The sequence below is a fragment of the Drosophila ananassae genome, chromosome XL (assembly GCF_017639315.1).
Source record: "Drosophila ananassae strain 14024-0371.13 chromosome XL, ASM1763931v2, whole genome shotgun sequence".
Lineage (NCBI taxonomy): Eukaryota > Metazoa > Arthropoda > Insecta > Diptera > Drosophilidae > Drosophila > Drosophila ananassae.
Window position 1 is genome coordinate 6,818,587 of NC_057931.1, and position 21,320 is coordinate 6,839,906.

At 42.4% G+C, this 21,320-nt stretch overlaps 5 protein-coding genes across 8 annotated transcripts; 2 read left to right on the forward strand and 3 right to left on the reverse strand.

The window, feature by feature from the left end:
* Nucleotides 1-680: 680 nt before the first annotated feature.
* LOC6502168 (mpv17-like protein 2) lies at nt 681-2,102 on the reverse strand. The gene has a single exon (XM_001966057.4). The coding sequence runs from the start codon at nt 1,730-1,732 to the stop codon at nt 968-970; it is 765 nt and encodes a 254-aa protein (XP_001966093.1). The 5' UTR covers nt 1,733-2,102; the 3' UTR covers nt 681-967.
* Nucleotides 2,103-2,446: 344 nt separating this feature from the next.
* On the forward strand, nt 2,447-4,124 carry LOC6502256 (protein yippee). Of its 2 annotated transcripts, none has more exons than XM_014904498.3 (4): nt 2,447-2,665; nt 2,813-3,050; nt 3,123-3,282; nt 3,572-4,124. In XM_014904498.3, the coding sequence occupies exons 2-4, from the start codon at nt 2,933-2,935 to the stop codon at nt 3,657-3,659; spliced, it is 366 nt and encodes a 121-aa protein (XP_014759984.1). In that variant the 5' UTR covers nt 2,447-2,665; nt 2,813-2,932; the 3' UTR covers nt 3,660-4,124. The 2 variants fall into 2 exon arrangements, with proteins under 2 accessions (XP_014759984.1, XP_001966094.1); XM_001966058.4 differs by having other exon boundaries at nt 2,824-3,050.
* Nucleotides 4,125-4,903, reverse strand: LOC6502166 (mitochondrial import inner membrane translocase subunit Tim9). The gene is made up of 3 exons (XM_001966059.4): nt 4,637-4,903; nt 4,419-4,514; nt 4,125-4,362 (listed from the first exon to the last, which is right to left on the reverse strand). The coding sequence occupies exons 1-3, from the start codon at nt 4,694-4,696 to the stop codon at nt 4,231-4,233; spliced, it is 288 nt and encodes a 95-aa protein (XP_001966095.1). The 5' UTR covers nt 4,697-4,903; the 3' UTR covers nt 4,125-4,230.
* Nucleotides 4,904-5,198: 295 nt separating this feature from the next.
* Nucleotides 5,199-9,797, forward strand: LOC6502257 (RNA-binding protein 1). 2 transcript variants are annotated; one of them, XM_001966060.4, is made up of 2 exons: nt 5,199-5,815; nt 6,482-9,797. In XM_001966060.4, the coding sequence occupies exons 1-2, from the start codon at nt 5,430-5,432 to the stop codon at nt 6,918-6,920; spliced, it is 825 nt and encodes a 274-aa protein (XP_001966096.3). In that variant the 5' UTR covers nt 5,199-5,429; the 3' UTR covers nt 6,921-9,797. The 2 variants fall into 2 exon arrangements, with proteins under 2 accessions (XP_001966096.3, XP_032309369.1); XM_032453478.2 differs by having other exon boundaries at nt 5,203-5,815; nt 9,435-9,797.
* Nucleotides 9,798-11,623: 1,826 nt separating this feature from the next.
* On the reverse strand, nt 11,624-20,655 carry LOC6502165 (alanine aminotransferase 1). 2 transcript variants are annotated; one of them, XM_032453475.2, is made up of 7 exons: nt 20,423-20,655; nt 17,353-17,589; nt 16,963-17,107; nt 13,663-13,752; nt 13,341-13,603; nt 12,088-12,911; nt 11,624-12,026 (listed from the first exon to the last, which is right to left on the reverse strand). In XM_032453475.2, the coding sequence occupies exons 2-7, from the start codon at nt 17,583-17,585 to the stop codon at nt 11,878-11,880; spliced, it is 1,704 nt and encodes a 567-aa protein (XP_032309366.1). In that variant the 5' UTR covers nt 17,586-17,589; nt 20,423-20,655; the 3' UTR covers nt 11,624-11,877. The 2 variants fall into 2 exon arrangements, with proteins under 2 accessions (XP_032309366.1, XP_032309368.1); XM_032453477.2 differs by lacking the exon at nt 20,423-20,655 and adding an exon at nt 19,912-20,068.
* Nucleotides 20,656-21,320: the final 665 nt, after the last annotated feature.

Genomic DNA, 21,320 nt, shown 5'->3' on the forward strand with positions numbered 1-21,320 from the left:
CACCACCCCATTCCGGGCGGTCATTAGCCCGCCAACAGGCCTCCACCACCGGCGTCCTATCCCTCTGCGGTTAACGGTGGCAACTGCAATTGGTGGCCTGCAACCGGTTTCGGATCCGAGACGCCGTTCACCATCCATCAGGTAATTAAACAAGTTGCTGCCACAGCACAACATATAGCTATTTCTCAAGATCGATTGCGGCTTTGTGTGTCAAAGTGGCTTTGCATCAAACTGCCCATAATTATGTATCTGTGAGATAGTGTTTCCTAGACGGCATGTTAATTTATTGCCGGGATTATGAGTTGATTTCTTTGTTTACTCTTGAGGAAATTAATTGAAATTCAAAGTAATATCTATGCCATTCTTTTCCTTATTTTATTTTAGATTAGAAGTCCAGTAAGTATCCTAATATCTTTAGAGAAAAGATACCCGGTACTGCCTCCTTGTTCCTGCTTTTTCCTCCTTCTTGCCACAAAAAGCTATAGTCTATAATAAGAACTTAAAAGCAATTAAGCTTTTCAACATTCTATTGCCTATTTTAGGGCTTCTGGGCTTTTAGAGCTTCATCACCCTATAGATAATGTACAATCTTGTATAATAACTTATAGTATAGCGGACTAATCCCCAACCTTAACGCCCACAAATCTTAAATCCTGAAAAATAATAAAAATGCCAAGTCCTTTTCAGTATATATTTTTCACCAAAAAGGCTAAAAATTGTATCAAATTTATTATTCTATTACATCTAGACTAGAATACACCGTCAATGTATTGCTAAGCCAGGCTCTCTTGGCAAAAAAAAAGAACAAGAGGTAGAAAGGATATGCGACCAAACTGGTAAACCAGCCCAGAGACAAAATACCATTTCGCTTGTTTGCTTGTCTGTACACGGGGCGATTGTCTATATTTACAAAGTTATTGTTTCGAAATAAATAGTTACATAAAGAGAAACCTAGGGGTGTCGGGTGCTAGGGTAGCTTCTTCAGGTGCGTCTGCTTGTGCTTCACCTTGGAGGTGAGGACGTCGTAGCCCAGGCTAATGATGTTGTCGTAGAAGATGCGGTAGTGGGTGGGTATCCAGTAAAAGTTAACAAATTGCGCCACCGGCCACACAGTCCACTCGGCGGCGTACAGCTTCCAGGCCTTCTCCTTGATCTCCGCCCACACTTCGTTCTTGTCCTTCCGCTCGAGCAGGCCCAGTGTAACGAAAAAGGCCGATATGTAGATCGGTGAGCAGATGAGTTGGTCGAGTACGATCTTCTTGGCGACGATACGCATGCTGCGTCCCGGTAGCCTCTTGTCGAGCATTTTGTACCAGTAGTGGCAAATGATGCCCACGGTAACGCCGCTGATGGCCATGTGACCGGTGCGGGTGGACTCGAAGCGCTCGATCTCGCCGCAATAGATTTCAAAGTGCTGTTCGAGGACATCGCCCAGACAGCTGAGGGTCAGCGAGATGCCCACGTTGGTGAAGAGCAGGAATCGAGTGCTAAAGGCATTCGCATGCCACTCGCGCAGCTTTTGCAGGGCCCCTGCAGTGAGTCCACTAACACCACCTGCCCCCGCTCGTGCTCCAGCGGCACCAGTAGCACCTCCTCCAGCTCCAGCTCCAGCCGTTCCGCCTCTGACACTGCCGCTGGTTGAATTCCTTGGCAAATTGATGCGCGGGCAACGCTGTCCTCGAACGGCGTTCAAAAGGAGTAGGCTGCGGCTTGGGAAGCGCAGCGATTGCATGCCGTCCGCCTGAATACGGTTCGGCTGGGGTTTCTTGCAATAAGGAGCCTCCCCGGGAGACTCGAGAAATCAGAAATACGTTCCGTGTACCTTTGTTTCTGGCGCACCGCTTTATTCTTGCTTTACTTGCCCTCCAGCGTTTGCGGTCCAGCCATAATGTCACGAAAGGTGACGAAATGTCGTGATTCGGTTCGGGATGCAGTCGTGGGTGCGGGTGTTGCGATGGATTAAAACAGAGGTCCTGGGATGAATTTAGAAACTTGTACGCATGTTTTTTTCGAATTTTGTTGTTTGACTTTTAAAAGGCAACTCGGACACGCAACAGCAACAACAAATAATACACTATCGGCAACAACAACAAGCTATCACGTGTAGGTGGTTAAACAGCTGATTTGAAAAGTCTATCGGTGGTTGTTATCGATAATGATTGGGGAATTTTTAATGCAATATTATTTATTCAATAAACCTAAACTTGGAAGTTAAGATTAAAATAAATAATGGCCTTTAGAAAAAAAAACCTATAAAATTATATGGTTGCAGAAATATAAAACATAACTAGTTTTCAAGACATTGGTTGTATAGGAGTTGCTTATTTGAGCATTAAAAAAATTAAAATTCAGTTTTAGATCAAACACATATTTTATTTGAAATTAAAATTACATAATTGAGAGATCTTATAAATAAATATTCAATATACAATCCGATAGTTTGTTTCCAATAGCTGTTATCGATGAAGCAGAACTCTCGGCGACAACCCTAGAAAGCATTCAACTGCGTTTTGTTTTCTTTTTCTGCAAGCGTCGCATTAGGAGCAATTTCTAAACACAGGTACGCGATTTCGGATCTACGTTTCGCCAGAACTGCGTCAAACCCGACAGAAGCCCTCTCACCAGCGCCCAAGGATTCTAAATCAGGCTGAAACAGCTGAGCAAGGTAAGTACGCTGTTGCCATTGTTTTGTTGTTGTGCAAGTTATGGAGGAGGAGTCCAATCCAAAACAAAAGCACAAATGAAGATAAGCAGAGCACCATTTCAAGGTGCTCGGCTCGTCGGAGTATCGGTTGCGAATTGAGCGTTATAGTGATTTTCCAGAGCCCAGCCGTGCCAAACAAAGGAACCCCCCGCACACAGACAGCGAGTGGCAGCGCGAGTGCGAGCGAGAGCAGCAGCTGGCTAGAGCGAGAGGAGCGGCAGCAGCAGAATGGGACGCATATTTCTGGAGCACCTTGGTGGCCTGAAGCTCTTCAACTGCGCCCAATGCCACACTAACCTGACCAACCGCAGCCAGCTGATCAGTACGCGCTTCACAGGCGCCACCGGTAAGTTCTGTCTATTGCTTCTTCTCTGGGGTTGTCTCCAGTTATGCAATTCCCTCCTCTTTGTGCCCGCAGGACGTGCCTATCTGTTCAAGCGTGTGGTGAACCTGACCTTCAGCAACATCCAAGAACGAGTGATGCTAACCGGCCGACACATGGTGCGCGACGTCATGTGCAAAAACTGTGGAGCCAAGCTGGGCTGGATGTACGAGTTTGCCACCGAGGAGTCGCAAAAGTGAGTAGTAACCTTCCTGGACGATGACTATAATGGTCAGAGTTATTATTGACAAGGTCAAAGATATAGGTCACTGTTATTGCCCCACTTTCGTGGGCTGCACTGAACGGAAGCTGCTAATTTCATAATTTGTTCAATTGAGTCGTAAAAGAGCTGGTTTTGGACAAAGTGGAAGTTTTCAGACCACTCTTTCCTTTCCTGTCTCTTTCTTTGTCACTATGAATCATAGATAACAAACCTTGTAATTCGTAAATCGCCAATTTCCTCATGAAAACTATTTTTGTTTCAGATACAAAGAGGGTCGAGTTATCTTGGAGTATGCCCTCATTACCGAGGCAGAGGGCTTTCCCTCCGAAGCCCCCAGCACGAGTCATTGAACGAACGTTGGATGGAACAACGGACAACCCGAGATCCAGAGATCCAGAGAAGAACCACGCATTGGCAAACCGTGTGTAGCCCTAAGTATTGAGTAGCAAGCCATTGTCGATGGCTTCTATGCATTAACCTAGTTTAGAGATCGCCGTGGTCGGCACACCGATCTGGTGTTCGGTCCCGGCCCCTGACCCGGACCCATATCCGTAACAGAGTCCGGATACAAGGGGTCTTGTCTTAACGTTAACGTTACTTAACGTAGTTGTAGGCATACCTAGCAAATAAGCAGCTGCGGCGCACGATTCTAACATAAACTCCCATGAGGCTGAACTGCTAGAAACGATGAGGATAAGGTCCTGTTCCAGTTGCCCATCAACTGATCACACTTGTGTCTTTTTCAAACAAGATCTCTAGACCGTAATCAATCACCAATCAATCAGCAATAAAGTACCACAATAATCGAATAGAAATTCCGGGTCGAACCGCTACCATCGTCTCGTCCTTTACTCAGCTATTTTGACAAATGCAACAGAAATGCATTATCGCCAGGATCTAAACTAGTTGTAACATAAAGTACTACAGCTTCCCAGTCTTTTGGGCCATGGCCAGAGCGTTCTCGTTGGCGATAACCTGGAACTCCTGGAAGCGCTGCGACACACGTTGATTCATCTTCAGGTACTTCTCCATGCAGTTAAGCGAGCACTTTTCCTGCAATAGAGATTGTCGTTAGTAGGCCGATAAACCACATGGCGCCAGTCACTTACCTCGGAATCTTTCACATCTCGTGATGTGAAGTCGCGTACGCAGTCTGTGAAGCACATCTCGGACAGCTTGTTGTAGGACATCAAGAAGTCTGAAAACTGCACGAGGCACAGGCGGTTAACAATCGGATTTGAGGACAGAACACCTTACAACCACGACATTGCATCACTTGGCCGCCACTTGGGAGCAGTTTTGGAGCGAATAATGCCGATCTACTTACCGTTTTCATCTGGTCCTTGTCCAGCTGTTCCAGCGCTATAGTTTCTGGGCTTTTCGCCATTGTGTGCTACTATCTTTGATTCAAGTTTCCAATTTCCAAAGTCGAAACTAACGTGCCAGGGCAGACCTATATTAAATAATAGCAGCTCACACAGCTGTGCGATAGTGTCTGATAGGTATGACACTTGCCTGGAGGTGATGAGATACAAAATTTGTAATGGAAAATATTTACTTCTTCGCTGTATAAATGTCTAAAACAACTTCTAAAAATGATAATAAATCATTGCGAAGTTTAGAAACTAATTTCAAAGCCTATTTTGCTGACTATTATAGTACACAAGCCACATATCAAGACTCATATTAAGAAAGTGTAAACATACTTTGCCCGACTAATAGTATTTATCTGGAATATATTGTTTCTAACCATTTAAAAATATTTATTAATTTAAAATGATGTAATAAAGTTCTTAATTTCAAAATTTAACCTCTTCTTTAAACGATAGTATTTTCTTGGGCGATATATTAGTTGTTTATCAACACTACACAGCTGATACTTTCCAACACCTTAGGTAGCCATCTTTGATATCGATAATTTTCACAAGTAGAATTTTCCTGGCGTGGGTGTGCCTGTATTATTCGCTCCGAATTCGAGATAGACTAGAAATCAGCCAGAGAAAAAAAACCTAAAAAAGCAATATAGTCTACCAGACCTGTGAAAAGTAGCTCCGCAACAGCCGCAAGGAAGGCTAGCTACAGCGACAGCGAACAAGGAGGACATAAACCACCAGTACAAGATGCCACGCTACAGGGAGTGGGATTTGGCCTGCAAGGTCTACGTTGGCAACCTGGGCTCCTCGGCCTCCAAGTACGAGATTGAGAACGCATTCAGCAAGTACGGCCCCTTGCGCAACGTCTGGGTCGCCCGCAACCCGCCGGGATTCGCCTTTGTTGAGTTCGAGGACCGACGCGACGCTGAAGACGCAACCCGCGGCCTGGACGGTACCCGCTGCTGCGGCACTCGCATCCGCGTCGAGATGTCTTCGGGCAGGTCTCGCGAGGGCCGCGGCGGCGGTGGTGGAGGAGGCGGCGGCGGCGGTGGCGGTGGACCCCGTCGTGGTGGACGCAGCGGTAGCGGTGGAGGCGGCGGTGCCCGCGCTGGTGACGGCGGCGGACGCTATAGGTAAGTGGAATAAACTGTCCCCCCCCAATCCGTTCGGCTTATGGTTATGAAACATAATTGCGCCAATGACTATGCGCTGCATGCAGATGTGCATATGTGCGGCGGAGAAGTACATATTTTTGATCTGTCGCCAGTCGTGTGTATGTATGCATGTGAAAAATCGATTCGCGTATACACACACACGACGGGGTGGCAGGGGGTGAGGAGGGATGAGGGAGGGATACGCGGGATGAATTGCGAAAGCGGGGGCTATCCCATAAAACTATATATATATAAATATATATATATATATATATATATAGAGAGTATGTATTGTATAGAGTCGTCCGATGCGCAGGTGCTAGGCTTGAATTCGATTTGATTCGTAATTATCGATCGATTTGAATCACTTTTGCTTTCTCATCATGCCCATACCGCACGGAACGTAGAGTTCAAGAGTTGTCAGAGAAATTAGTTAAAAATAATGAAATAAGCAAGCAAATGAATGAATGAATGGCTCTAGCTGGCTATTAGATGGCTAGCGGTATAGATTAGATGCCAGAGAACTATAGTTTTGTTGTGTTTTTAGAGTACCTTGCAAAAAAAAAAAAATAAATAAAAAAAAATAAAACGAATTTCGAAACGCTTGGAGGCAAGTTTTAATGTGGTCTCACAATCATTTTGCAGGACAAAGTCTTCTTCTTCTACTACTACTACAAGCACAACAACAACAACATCTCCAAATCTAATTAAAAGAACAACTCCAACAACTACAACAGTTATAAGAACAACTCCAACAGCTACTACTACTACTACTACTACTAGAACTTCTACTACTACTACTCCTCTTCCTTCAACAAGAGCTACTACTACTACTACTACTACAACAAGAACAAGAATTTCTCCTCCTATTACACCACACATTTCACCACCAACTACAGTACCACAACCACAACAAACACCAACACCAACATCACAACCAACACCACAACCAACACAATTTGAAATTCAACAACAATCAGTAGCCACTACCACTGCAGTCCACTGCAGACGAGACTTGTTGTCCGGCATATCCAGTATGATAATTGCCGATTTGAACTTCAACAAATTCGATATATTCCGTTGACGATTTCCAACTGACCAGAAACTGCAACTGCCTACTGCCACTGCCACTGCCACTGCCTACTGCAACTGCAACTGCAACACTCTACACCCCCTCAGTAATTCAGCATGAATCTCAGGCCGAAATTCAGTCAGCATCATCTCCAGCAACGTCTCTCCAGCTGCAGATCCACAAACAAAACAAAACAACAAACAAAAATAACCAGCCACAGCACCCACACTACACCACACACACACACACCACTCATTAAAGCATCTCATGGCGTCTGTTTTTAGTAGAGCTTGCGTTGCAACTTGTCGTCTTGTTCCCTGCTCATCTTCCAAGCCAACTCTCCAAGCCACAAACAGACTACACACACACACTCTGCCATTAACAACACTAATCACCAAGAACAACAGCGACCCACGGCATCGCATCAGCGGCTAAATAGCAACAGCAACTCTCCATCCAAGCCAGCCAATCCATCATTGTTGTACAGTTCATGTTTATATATGTGGAGTGTGCACTTCAGCGCTTCAGTCAGGCCGATCTGCTGTCAACTTGCAACCTCCCAGGCCAGGTTGCTCTTCAGTTTGGTCTTCTTCCAACATCCGACCACCATCCAACTACTTGTTCCGTCCCCCAGACAGCCCAACAGCCCAAAATACCACCACAACCACATCCAACAACCAACCAACCAACCAACCAACCACCTCATCATCTGCCATCGCCTAGTTCAGCTACAGCATCAGCGAGAAGAACAACTTCGAGAAGAGGCAACTGCTACTACTGCTCTGCACTTCTACTTCCACTTCTACTTCAACAAGAAAGAAAACAACTGCAAGCCAACCAAGCAGAACCTGAACGAAACATCGTAGAATCCCCCTGATTTCAAGTACTTGCACTTTTGTACACATCCCAAATGCCATCGAGCAAACGCAAATGCAATCGCTAAAATCCCTTCAAGTTCAAGCGCAGCAAGTATGAAGTATCCTTCGCCGCCGCCTCACTCTTCTCCTTGGCGAAAACAAGGCACTAAAAAGGGCGAACGGAGCTAACCGAGCGTAACGTCTCTAACCACAACTCTGTTTGTTAATTTAATAATTTTTAATGGTTTCTGCTAATGTTTTTTGTATTCTGTTTTTTTGTGTATCCTAACATCCCACCGAGATAATGTTGTTCAAGCTAACTGTCTGACCTCTATATGCTATATACTATATACTATATACTATATACTATATACTATATGCTATATATGTTGTATATACTCGTATGTGTGTTCGATCTGTTCGAAATATAATTGAGAACTTCAGCCAAACAGACGATTATCATCAGAAGCAACAGAGCCAGGGCATCCAGGGCAAGACTTCAATCTTCAGTCCTTCAACGACTCAGCTCCACAGCTCCACAGCTCCAAGCTACACGCCTTCATGCCTTCATGCTCTCCAAGCTCCAATTCAAGGGTGTGCCTGCTCATCTCTCCACAACTGCTTCTTCATCCGAACCACCGCTGCAAGAATGGGGAGCCAAGAGTAGAACCAAATCACCAACAAACCAACCAACCAACCAACCAACCAACCAACACACACCAACAAACCACAGCCACAACAGCCACAAATACCAACCACCACTCTAGTCACAAATCAGCCCAGATTCAGATCAGAATTGTTCAGTAATCAACTGCCCAAACAACAACTACAACTCAACAAGTACCTACTACTATTACTACTACTACTACTACTACTCTACTAGAACAACTACTCCAACTCAACAACAGTCTTCTCAGTCTGCTCTGCTCATCAACCAAACCAACTAAGCAACCAACCAACCAACCAACCAACCAACCAGTCAACCAACCAACCAATATCAGCCTACCAATCAACCAACCACCACCAACCAACCAACCACCACCAACTACTTTATGTAAATGTCACACCAACGCTTTCGTAAAAAAAAAAAAAAGGGCCAAAAAAAAGCAAAATCAAATGCAAGCTATCAGCCAAAAAATCAAATCTCCACCACCTTCAAGCACCTTCAGCCACCTAAATATGACATAAAAATATATATATATATATATGCAATATCCAGCTCTCTGCTCTCAGCTCCGCCTCTGCTCAGCTCAGCTCAGACCAAATCAGCTCTGATCCGTATCCGATCCGCCAGATCCACCAGATAGATCCGTCAGATTTGTCAGAAATCCGTCAGCCCATCAGCCCAGCACCTCAGTTCAAGTCATGTTGTGTGTCTTGTTCGTTTGAGATCGAGATCGAGATCGAGTATCCTAGATCTCCTCAACTTTGCGTATCTTAAGGAATTGTTACTACTACTACCACTACTTTACATCGCGCCTAGCTAAGCTAAGTCTTAAAAAATCTATTTAATGTGTATTTTTTTTCTCTCTTCTCTCTCTCTCTCTCTCTCTCTTTCTTTCTCTCTCTCCCTCCTCCTTTCTTTCTTTCTTTATTTCGCTCCTTGTGTGCTGTCTATGTGTGTGTGTGTGTTTCCCCCAACCACCACCACCCACCCATCTCGTTCCAGGTCCCGATCACCACGACGCTCCAGGACACGCAGCCGCAGCTTCTCAAGGGATCGCCGCAGCCGCTCCGATTCGAGGGATCGCCACTAGACGCCACTGGAGGAGAGGAGGAGCATTAGCAGGAGCAGGATAGGATTGGAGAGAGTAAAGGAGGAGGAGCAGCCCGATCCGGACTACTACTACTACTACACACACAGACAAACACACACACACACCTATATATATATATATATATATATAGATTATATGTATATATATGCACTATATATATACAGAAACAGATACACCCCCTACTGACCCAGCGTTGTGGCCAATCGCAGTGATTCTGATTCCTTGGTTTGAGATCCCAAATCCTTAAAAAGAAAGTAATCTATCCACACATAATCCCAAAACCCACAACCCAAAAGAAACCACAAACCACACACTCAAAACCACCAACTCAGCCATCTCCGATCTGGAAGGATAGCAAGTATATAGCCACATTACTGTGACAGTACGGTACATATTGGTGTTTAGGCTTTAAGACTTTGGTAGATTTTAATTCACAAAAAAACAAAAGCAGAAAAATGCAAAAAAAAAAAAAGAAAAGCTAATGAGATACATCATCCGGACAAAAAGATATAACCATAAATGTGTACGGCAGCATGTTTGAATGAATGATGACCGAAGGTAACTTCTATTAAATATCCACGGACATGTATTCTTTTCCGTTCTTTTTTTTTAATTTTATATTATTTTATATATAATATATATACATACTTGGATTGTGTTTTTGTTCCTCCACGATTGTCCAACTCAGAACAACAACCAATGTCTAAGGCAATACTGGATAAACAGAAAACGTAAGAATTTCTACATTAAATTAACGGAAGTGCAAGTAATTAAGTCGTGAAATGAGAATCAATAAATTGAACATAATTTAAATCAACTGCTCTTTTTAAATGCTTTTGAATTCTTGGGGATTGGAAGATGGTCTTCTGGAACTTGTGTCTTGAAACTCTTGAGGGGAAAAGCTTTAAACTGATGATCTGATGATTATACATGTCTATAATGGTTATATTATGGAATTTAGAAAATATATATAATATAACACATTATGTCCATCAACTCCGGGGGGGTAATTACCTCCAGGCGAACTGGTTATCCTTGCCCTATCTCGGATTCATTTCAAAGGTTACCAACCTTGGATGTCAAAACTTCACAGATTTTTAAGTTCCTGATTATACAGAATAGATCTAGATATAGCTGATAGATGAATATTCAATACTAATTTAAAATACTGCGTTTTATAATTTAAGCATAGATATATATAGAAGATATAAGATATATGGAAGATCTCAGATAGTAAGTAGTAGATATTATCAGAGAAATACGTAAAATGCCAGATGGAAAGAACTTCAAAATGAGTTTAAAACTACACATCTATATAGATCTACAAATTCTTTATTTATGAAATCATTCTTTATGATATAGGTTAGCTAGTATACTAAAGAATAGAGAATAATAATAACTCTTCCTTAAAGATCTTTGATTATATAGATTGGATAGTAATACTCCGATAGTAATTCTTCTACTTATCCAATATTTATACCCGGTACTCTTGAAGTAAAAGGATATATAGTTTTCAGGCATACAACATTGAGAAGGAATACTTTCCGATTCATAAAGTATATATATTTTATTTCTTAAAAGACTATATAGTACTATATAGTCTTCCCGCCCACACCCCCCCAATGAAAAGCCACATTTAACAATAAAATGTATATATATTTAGCTTGTTTGTTTGGTTTTCTTTTTATAACAATTATTAATGACTTGCAAGAACACATATACGACTCGTGATCGGATCGGGATAAGCACATGCATATATATGTTTTGTGTTTGAGTTTTTTTTGGATAAATATGTAAACGTACATAAGCGAATAGATCAACTCTCTAGAGCCTATAACGATATCAGAACAGGACTTTGCGCCGCCAATTAGTAACAAAAATCACTCTCGGCTCTAACAAAAATTATTGTCACCTCTCGAGGATCAAGGATCAAGGACTACACATAGAGGGGGGTATACATTACATATGTTAATAAAATTCAACATGTTGGTTAAACGGCTAACTGGAGACTGGAAACGAGACGCACGTAGAGCTAAAACCTGCGCAGGACCAAGGACGAAGGATAAAATCAAGGTGGTGCTTAAAATTCAGACATGTGTATGCATATATTTGATATATGAACTAGAGAAGGATTCAAATTTAGATGGTTTTTGGGAGTGTGATGGATCAGTACAAAGAGAGAGAAAAAAAAAAAAACACTTATGCAATCCTTTGCCGGAGGATCAGACACTTTTAACACAGGCAGGCTGCCGGAAATGGAAGAGGGGGCAGGGGGCGGGACTCGGGACACAGGAACGTGGCGCAGGGATTGGCCAGCCGACGAAGCTGCTCCGTCTACTTGTACTTCTTCATGAACTCGGCGTGGAACACCCGGAACTTCTCCATCATCAGCTTCAGCTTGTCCGTCTGCGGAAGGATGGTGCTGCGGAAGTGGTAGGTACCGGGTTTCTGTCCAAATCCACTGCCAGGAACAATGCATATTCCTAAAAGAAAAGATAGAATCTCAGTACGGGGGCAAGAGAGGACACCCGGCTCAGTACTCACCGCTCGTCTCGAGCAGCTCAAATGCGTAGAAGGCGTCGGGGGCCATGCCCTTGGCCTTGGCAGCCTCGACCGCCTTGGGCGGGATCTCGATCTGGGGGAAGACGTACATGGCGCCCTGGACGGGGTTCACCTTGTAGCCCTCGAAGCTGCTCAGGGTCTTGTGGACCAGAGTGGCGCGTTCCTTCAGCGCCGCCAGCACACCGTCGCGCTCCTTCTTGTACAGCTCATAGGATGGCTCGCCGGGCTGCGGGGGATTCACCAGAGCACTGACCGCCACCTGGCCGGCCGTGGTGCTGCAGAGCGCCGCGGTTATCGACTTGGTGAGCATGGCCTTCACCTTGGGTTCCAGATTGAGCACCTCCATGTAGCCGCCGCGGATGCCGCACTCGCCGAGGAAGCCCTTCGACGTGGACGAGAAGCTGACCAACTCCTGGCTGCGGTAGGGTTCCCCCATCTCGTAGGCCACTTTCTTGAAGGACCAGAACTTGGAGTCCTTGTCGTAGACATTGTCCTGGTACACCTCATCAGCCAGAAGCAGGACCTTGTTGTCGTAGGCGAACTTGATGATCTCCTCGACGTTCTCACGGGTCAGCACTTGGCCAGTGGGGTTGCCCGGGTTGATGACCACCAGAGCACGGGGATTGCAGGTCTTCTGCGCTTCGTCGAATGATCGCTGCAGCTCCTTGCGTCCCAGACTCCAGCCGGTCTCCTCCTCCAGGTAGTAGTCGACCTTGGCCATGCCATACTCCGAGATGGTGGCGGAGTAGAGAGGATACTGAGGAATGGGAACCATCACTCCTGGTTTCTTGCCACAGACTTCAGAGCTGCAAAGGATATTGTTGGTTGGGTAAGTATTCTTATGATTTTTTCAATTATTTTCTATTTTATAAGAACACTATATATTGGATTATATATCTTCCAGAAGTGTTCTGGCAGTTTCCTATCTGTTATGAGGATTTATGTCTTATGAAGATAAAGTTATCTTGGTTTAAAAAGTAGCATACTTGCAAGTATACAAAACAATGAAGTCTACCCTAAGAATGTCGGGTATGACATACTCCTTTCATAAAGATAGTAGCTCTAAAGGAAGATTTATAATCTTCCAGAGGTTCTCTTGCTTTTTCTTGTCTCTTATGGGAACAGCTAAGTCTTAAGAAGATAAAGAACTCCTACTAAGAAGACAAGAGTTTAAACTAACATACTTAATAGTACCGCTTATAACATATCTTATTCTATCTCTTCCCAGAACCTACTTCACCAACGACAGGATGGTCTTGATTCCGGGCGAGGCTCCAGCGGTTAGATAGATGTCCTCCCACTTGGAGGGAATGCCGCCGTCGCGCTTCTCGATGAAGGCAGCCACCTGACGACGAACGACCTCCAGGCCAGCGGAGTCTGTGTAGGAGCCCACCGACTTGCCCTGGCAGCCCTCCAGGATGGCGCAGGCCCGCTTCTTCACATCCTCGGGATAGTCGGGAGAGTTCAGCAGACGTGTCTCGAAGGTAAGTGCCAATAGCTTAAATAGGAATAAGATATTAGTTAATTATAGTGTATAGTATACTAATATAGGCTCACCTGGCGGAGGAAGGTCAGGGGCTGCTGGCCCATCGCATGGCAGTCGCCGATGTTGGCGCGGATCACCTGGTCGAATGGCTTCTTGGCGCCCTGCAATCAAATTCAATCGAATCGGAAATCAAATTACACTCTGTGTTTACCCAACCCTTCAATTATGATACAAATAGGGTGAGATAGGGCGAGGTGGCATATCAAATGAGCTTTTAATTCAGGGCTTCCACAAATGCAAATTACCCTCAAGTGGTTCCAAATTGAAATTAGCACAGACCAATAATTGGGGACAGGCACCTGGCTATGGCATGGATTATTTATGGAATAGTTACGCTGTTGGGCTTTGGTTTCAACTAGAACTGGGCTATTTGGATATATTATTAAAGGGTGGATTAGACAGCTATGAGACTAGAGAAGGGCACTTTCAGGAGGTTCCATGAGTCATTAGCTCTTCAAGAACCTAATTTTGCTTAGATATTTGAGTCAGTAATGGATTATTAAAGATGTGATATGATTTTGGCTATAGTTCTTAATAGAACTGAATAGTTATAATATATTTTTTAAGGATAATGGGTTGTCTGAGACCTTAGAGAACCATTATCCATCAAGTTAGCATGGCTTTAAAGAGGAAACTATGGCTCATAACCACTATTATTTATTTTAGATCCACTCTATTAACCCCCCTATACCATATAGGGTTCATTACACCCATCCATACACTCCACAAAGTAATTTTCCCTCTATAATGTCAACAATCTAACACAATTTCCAGAGCAGGGCACTTGCGGCCCGCAGTTGCATTCATTAAAGATCCCCCCAGCTCGGGTTCCACTTCTCACTTCTCATGCTCGAATGGGCACTTTACCACATACCCCATTGTGGGTGGGTGGTGGCAGCGTGTTTGTGTTTATGTGTTTTTGTGGCTAAATAATGTAAATTGCGCCATGTAAGCTAGCTCCCATTGACGTCACGCTCCGGCGTCGGATGCATGCCAGTGCGACTATTGGAAAATTAGGGAATTCGCAGCCCATCACGGTTGGAACGGTTGTAGGAACTGGCATGACTGATACTTGTGATAATGTGTGGAACAATCTACTCAGTGACCACCAGGAGAACGTGTTCGGAGAACAATAATCGCCCCTCCCGCCTTATCGCACCTGCGGCTAATAATTTTTCATTTCAATTTCGAAAATAGCCGATAAGAAGGTGTGTTGCCAAGTCAATCGGGTTGCACCCACAACTCCAGACACAATGTTAGGGCTAAGTGGAGTCTATAGAACCATAGCTCTTTCTATGAAGTCTCTAATTCAAAATAAATGGGCGGGAATAGCAGCTGTTGGATTATTTCTAATGGATTTCAGTTAAATTTCTGGTAATATATCATGTATCTTTTAAAAATTAGACCTAGAGCCTATTTTTTATAGAGCCTATGGTTCTAATTTCCTGATTATCACTGTATTACCTTCTAGACCCTCCTCTAAACATGTTTTTTTCGCTCCTCCTTCAATCAATTGGCACCTAAACTTATTGTGCTAAGTGGGTACTATAACTGATAACTATATATTAGTATATTAGTATAGTATATATACTAGTCATAGTATATAGCAGGTTATTGGAGGTACTCTGGCAAGGTCGTATAATCATATTGGGGGGGCATTGGAAGCAGAAATCGAATGTGAGAGTGTGGGGGAAATAAGAAATGCATTATTGCCGCCTGATAAGAATGTCTGCTGCTGTCAGATGGGGCTGGGATGGATTTTGGAAGAGTGCCAGTGCCAGAGCTTGGTGGAATTTGATAAAACGCAGATGGAGGAACAAAAGCAAGAGGATGGAGCTTCTATGGAGGAATAAGGAAATCAATCGCAGCGGGCGGGCGGGAAAAATCAGCTAGGCTGTCAGCGGCACAGAGGAGAATGTGAAAAGTCAGTGGCATCATAAGCCAGGAGGACCAGGGGGGTTCACCAAAGTTCAACATAGAATCGGGGAAATTCTTGTAAAAATCTGGGGAAAAATCCAGAAAAGCCAGAGGAGAATGGGGGAAGAAACTTGTGTACATATTCTGCAGAGCTCATGCGCATGTTGGGTCTTTGTTTTGGTTTTTCACTTTTCCTCACTGATAACAGGATGTCCACAGCATACCACCCACGCACCACCCACTCTCCACCCACTCTACCCACCACTTCCTCACTTATGTAAGTGTTTACTTTTGCGGTTGAAGGTCGTTCAGTGAACTTGAAAGCGCAAAGCGCCATTCTTTGGCTTCAATTGAAGTTCCCGCAACGCAATTTTCAACAATTAGAATAGTTCCCTGCCGCCGTCATTCATTAGTAATTAAATCCACGACTCGTTATGGATAAAATGGAAAAAAAACGAGCTTAGCTTTCAAGATGAGCGGCCAGTCTGGGCGAGCTCTCCCTTCTTAAATCATTCACTTATGGTGCTCTAATTTAATTATTGCCTTGTTTACTTCTCCTTTCAAAGTTCGACTCTGCCGCCTCACTAATAATTATATTACGTTTCAGATAAGTTTCGATAATTTTATGGAAGTATAATTATAATTCCAGCTATCTGAAATTTTCAATTACTTTCGATAGCTGGCGTTTTTTGCTTATTTAAGGCCATTTATTTGCTTATTTATTTTTATGGATACTTTCTTCTACGAGATAAAAAGAAAGTATATCTGGATGTGGAACTTTTAATGATAAATATTTATTTTTATGGCTCGTAGAAGCAACAAGCAAACAATGAAATTTATATTCTTTGTTTTAAGACTTTGTGTCTTGCCTTTTTGTTGATATTTTAAATTAAAAACAAACGTTTATTTCGGGATCAGCTGATAATAAATCAACCCAGTATTATTTCACTCAAGTTTAAATTAAAAAAAAAAACACTATTTCACTCACTTTTTACGTTAAAACTCGTAACACAATAACAAAAAAAAAAAATGTTTTTGTTTTGAAAGTTATTTTCCATTCTCGGTGAGCATATCTTTTGTACATTTTATGACTTTCGCGTTTTATTGTTTCATGTCACGGCCCTAACAGGTGTCTCCCCAGAGGGTGGAGTCTAACGTAACGAAGAGGAAGGCAGCTGGAAGGATAACGAGGTGAATGATGTGGGGCAGTGTGCCCGCCGACAGCGTAGCGTGAATAAAAGGGCGGCAAAGCGGAATGCAAATACACGGCACTTGGAGGGACGGATATGGCGTGCCTCCATGCCCCTAAATTGGATTTATCCAAAAGGAGGAAGGGGACTGGGAGTACCTGAGCTAATGGCGTCGAAGTTTATGGAACACCTTTCGGAACTCACCTTTTCCAACTCCTTTTCGATCTCGCCGGCCCGAATCACGAGAGGACCACGCACCGCATACTCCATGGCGATGAAGTTCGGGTTGATGTTGTCCAGGTTGAGGGATTTATCGTTCGACGGCATCTTGGGGCTGGTGGCGATTGATCTGGAATGTGGGAAGCTTCGGTTGGCACATTTATTTACTTTTATTCCTCGCCCCAGCCATAGAGAGAGAGCGCTGGCCGCAGTCGGAGAGTGAGAGGCGGGCGAGTGAGGGTAGCGTTGCCAGATGGCGTATAAAATTAAGCAGAACTACATTTTTTTCAATTAAAAACCTATGTTTTAATTATTTTAATTGAAAACCCGATAAGCCCCCTCACTCTCCATGGCAGAGACAGTGACTTCACATACCGACGGGCGTCTAACGGTGAATGGCTGCTATTCGCCGCCAACAGTGCTGTTTGAATGCGCTGCTGGCGCGTTGATTTCGCCGCAATCGCCGCGGCATTGTTGGCATTGTTGTTGTTGTGCAGGAACGCTCTCCAGCGGCGAATTACGAGTTGTTGTTGCCTCAGCTGGTTCTGTTGTTGCTGCAATGTGGCAGACACTGTGGCAGTTGCTGGCTTAATTAGCAGGCGGCTCATGTTGCTGCAAATAAAATACAGAGAAAAATAAGTATTTTTTTTACCAAAGCGAGTGGAAAAAGGCAGCTGCGTAAATGAAAGAAGTCGAACCAGTAAGCCAGGGTGGCAAGCTAAAACTCTTCTAAAAAGTGGGTGGGTTTGGAGTATAAGAGTGTGTCTTTTCTAAGAGCGGCGAATTGCAGACCGGCTTTATCAGTAAATATACATACAAAAAAAACATGAAGAAATATAAGAAACTTATCAATAGATATTCGTATGGGCTGATTAGTTATTTATGGTCCGTAAAGTTACATAAACCAATCGAATAAACACTGACAAGCCCATTGTTAACCATTTATTTGATTTGCCGCGCTACCGAAGAAGAGGAAGCAGCTGATGCGGCGAATGCACTTGAAGCCTGGACACGAACCACTGCCCGTTGCACTTGGGCGGGCAATTCAAAAGTGCAGCGAAATTAGATCCCCTAAAGCTTACAGTTTAATTTTCAAAATTTCATAATAATAATAAACCTAGAAAAGAAGCTAAAAGTATAATCTTAAAACCAAGCGGCTTATCGCCGTGGAAGTTTATATTTTCGGTAGCATTTTATGGCTCTTTTTTTTGGGTTTATTTACTGAAGCTCCAAGTATACGGTTTAACGGCTTTATTTGTTGAATTCCGGCGGATTCATTGGCCGTTTCCCGTATCTGTGAAGCGTACTTTTGACTTTGAGCTAGAAATGCCCATTTAGCTTATCAGTGACGTCCCAGGCCGAGCTTACAAATCTTTCCTAGACTCTGGAAGAACAGATTCATATCAGGGTCTCTCGACAGCCCCCATTTTTCAGATTTTTTTGCACTTTGAGATGGCAATTGCGTAATGCAATAAATAATACGTACAAAAAACGAACAAAGAAATGATACACCTCAGATATAGTATTCTCAGATCACTCAGAAGCGTCAATCAGCCGCCAATTGTTTGCTTTCTTTTTAGCATCGTTTTGGCAGATTTTTAGAAATTAAAACACATCCAAAAACACGCCTGTGTTCTATATATATTCTACATGACATATATATTTGTATGGTCTGGTATATAAGAGAGGTATTGTTTGCAGAAAGCCAAAACCCGTACTCGATCTGGATATTTACTTGAACTTGAACACGTTTTTTGCCGAATCGATGGAGATTCCTCCAAACCGGTTTGGAATTTGTTCTTTTTTTATTTTTAAATGGAAATACATGGTAAACTAAGGGAAGAAAGATCCAAGTTACAATTGGAATCTACACTTTTTTGATCCACTACAGTGGTTTCTGGATAATTGAAATTTAAGATGAAGATACTATGAAGTTTTATCTAATATTTAATATATTTACATATTTGATTTCTGGTTTTTGGATTTATAATTTCTATAAAAAAATTGAAAATAAAGAAAGCAAGATAAATATTTGTTTATAAACTATATTTCCTCTAAATTCCGTATAAATAACATTTAAATAATTGTGTTTTGTCTTTTTTAAGTAAATAAATTTAAGAATAAATTGGAAAATTGTGAAAAATTAGATCATATAGTAAGAAAAAAGAAAGAAAACATCACTTTTGTCTTTATGATTTTGTATATTTTTAAACAGAAAGGCATTTGAACTATTTATTCATTTAATCTTTAGAAAATAAATCAAAATCTAGTCAGATCTAGTCTAGTTCTGTACATTTTTTCTCTCTCTGCAGAAATGATTTGTTTGGTATTATTTTTTTGCTTTGCAGACACATTGTTGGCGATTTGTTTTGACAACAAAATGCGACTTATGCAACGCACCTCCGAAAATAAAATGTTTCTGGACTTTTGTTTGCACTCTGCCCCCTTAACTGTATAATATAGAGCCACCGACTATCTAAGCAGGGCACCCCCTTGGGCTGGCCTCATACTATGTATGTAGGAGTGTATATAGTATTGCATATATCCCCCTGGCGGATAAGATAGTTGCGATAACAACTGGATATGGATAATTAAATGAAACTTGAAAACTTTAAAGCCACAGAGGCGGAGAGGCACAGAGGGGGTTGGGTTGGGTTGGGAATAAATTATTACCAAAAGTCAGCGTATTAAAACCTAATTGACACGTTGGCCGAAATAAATAAATAAAAATGGCAGCGAGGGGGTGATAATTGGCTTGCTAAACAGCTGTTAGCGCCACACGCACACTTCTAAGAAAATTAGAAGAAAAAAAAATAGAAAAAAAAAACATGAAAACAACTCAATGAAGCAACAATTTTTGCGGCTTTTGTTTGAGACACGCAATTCAATTAAGAATTAAGAGGAAAAATAACAACAAAAAATAACACAACTCACGCTAAACGATAAACACAAATCACAGTACTCTGGGTGCTACCTTGATTAGCGTATTTAATTTAATTTCTTTTTTGGGGCACAAATCACTTTCACTGTCACTGCCTCGGTGTTCCAACTAGACTGCCGCCCTCTGCCTCTGCCTCGGCCGCTGCCTCTGCCTCTGCTGCTGCCACTGCCACTGCTCTGCTTCCCAATTAGAAAATGTGTGCTTTTTAGCTTCTTCTTGCCTGTTTTTGTAGTTCAAGAGCGGAGCAGCAGCCTCAATCGATTTTTCGCTGCACTTTTTTTTTTTTTATTCTCTCACCTTGGGTTGGAAAGGGGGAGGGATATGCCTCGCAGGCGGAAGGTTGCAAGATAGCGGTAATAAAAAAGAAGGTGTGCGCCACTATTATCTAACGGTGTGTGTTTTAGTTGATCACAACAAAAACAACAACTAAAAACATCTCATATATTGTAGATATGTAAACTTATTAATAAACTTATCTGAACCATCCCGTCTATACATACGTACATATACAATATTATGCCTAATATGTTATGTGTGCGAGTGTGCGTGTGTGTGGCGGTGCCGGGGTGTGGTGTGGGGGCGAGTTCCAATCAGAAAATCCGAAAAATCAAAGCTTCCTTGGCCGCTAGCCGCAATTAAACAACTGAATAAGAATCGAATCGCTACCGGAGACAAAACAGCAGCTGTTTCTCAGTCACCCCAGTTGTTGTTTCTGCGAATAAAAGCGCTAAACACTGAAAAACGATGCGGCGAAAGAGAGGCGGCGGCAACGGCGATTAAGTTTTCAAAATATCACATCGCCAGCCCTGGTCTCTTTCAACTGTAAGCGATAGATCGATAGATCGATAGATCAAGCATTAAAAGCTTTTGCAATTAACGTAAATTGCTAATTATAGAAATATAAAAACGTATCTTAAATATCTTGAAAAAAACATAAAATATGGTTTATTTTACCTCTTTCTTTTTTTTTGTGCCAAAAGGTCAGATCCTGCAGTTCAAGATTCCTAAAATTTTGCATCATTTTATATAGCAGTTTATTTTAAATAATATCCATCAACTTACCATTAAATTTGAAAATAAGTTCATTTGTAATGATGAAGAAATTTAAAAAAAAAAGTAAAGAGTGTAAAAACCTGCTGTGGCTTCACCACATTTTAGAAATAATTTTTAGAATATGTGTCAGAATGAATAAAATGAGTAAAATGACAAGGTTTTCTTATAAAAAGGGTTTAAACTTTATTTTTTTTTTTAATAATTTCGGCAAAACAATCTACAATTATATGCCATCGAGTTCAAAGACACATTTTGTCATCTTGGTCACAAGTATGTTTATGCTCGAAGGTCTTATGTACATCTTCCGAGTGGTAGAAACATCTGGTTTCTCGATAAGTGGCGATCCTGG

Excerpts from the sequence above, each read along its gene's own strand:
- LOC6502168 (XM_001966057.4), bottom strand. The coding sequence starts at position 1,732 with ATGCAATCGCTGCGCTTCCCAAGCCGCAGCCTACTCCTTTTGAACGCC.
- LOC6502256 (XM_014904498.3), top strand. The coding sequence starts at position 2,933 with ATGGGACGCATATTTCTGGAGCACCTTGGTGGCCTGAAGCTCTTCAAC. Across the intron at positions 3,051-3,122 it reads GCGCTTCACAGGCGCCACCG|GACGTGCCTATCTGTTCAAG; the intron begins GTAAGTTCTGTC and ends TTGTGCCCGCAG. Across the intron at positions 3,283-3,571 it reads GCCACCGAGGAGTCGCAAAA|ATACAAAGAGGGTCGAGTTA; the intron begins GTGAGTAGTAAC and ends TTTTTGTTTCAG.
- LOC6502166 (XM_001966059.4), bottom strand. The coding sequence starts at position 4,696 with ATGGCGAAAAGCCCAGAAACTATAGCGCTGGAACAGCTGGACAAGGAC. Across the intron at positions 4,515-4,636 it reads ACAAGGACCAGATGAAAACG|TTTTCAGACTTCTTGATGTC; the intron begins GTAAGTAGATCG and ends TGCCTCGTGCAG. Across the intron at positions 4,363-4,418 it reads GAGATGTGAAAGATTCCGAG|GAAAAGTGCTCGCTTAACTG; the intron begins GTAAGTGACTGG and ends TCTCTATTGCAG.
- LOC6502257 (XM_001966060.4), top strand. The coding sequence starts at position 5,430 with ATGCCACGCTACAGGGAGTGGGATTTGGCCTGCAAGGTCTACGTTGGC. Across the intron at positions 5,816-6,481 it reads GACGGCGGCGGACGCTATAG|GACAAAGTCTTCTTCTTCTA; the intron begins GTAAGTGGAATA and ends ATCATTTTGCAG.
- LOC6502165 (XM_032453475.2), bottom strand. The coding sequence starts at position 17,585 with ATGAGCCGCCTGCTAATTAAGCCAGCAACTGCCACAGTGTCTGCCACA. Across the intron at positions 13,753-16,962 it reads TCGAAAAGGAGTTGGAAAAG|GGCGCCAAGAAGCCATTCGA; the intron begins GTGAGTTCCGAA and ends ATTTGATTGCAG. Across the intron at positions 12,912-13,340 it reads ACCATCCTGTCGTTGGTGAA|CTCTGAAGTCTGTGGCAAGA; the intron begins GTAGGTTCTGGG and ends TATCCTTTGCAG.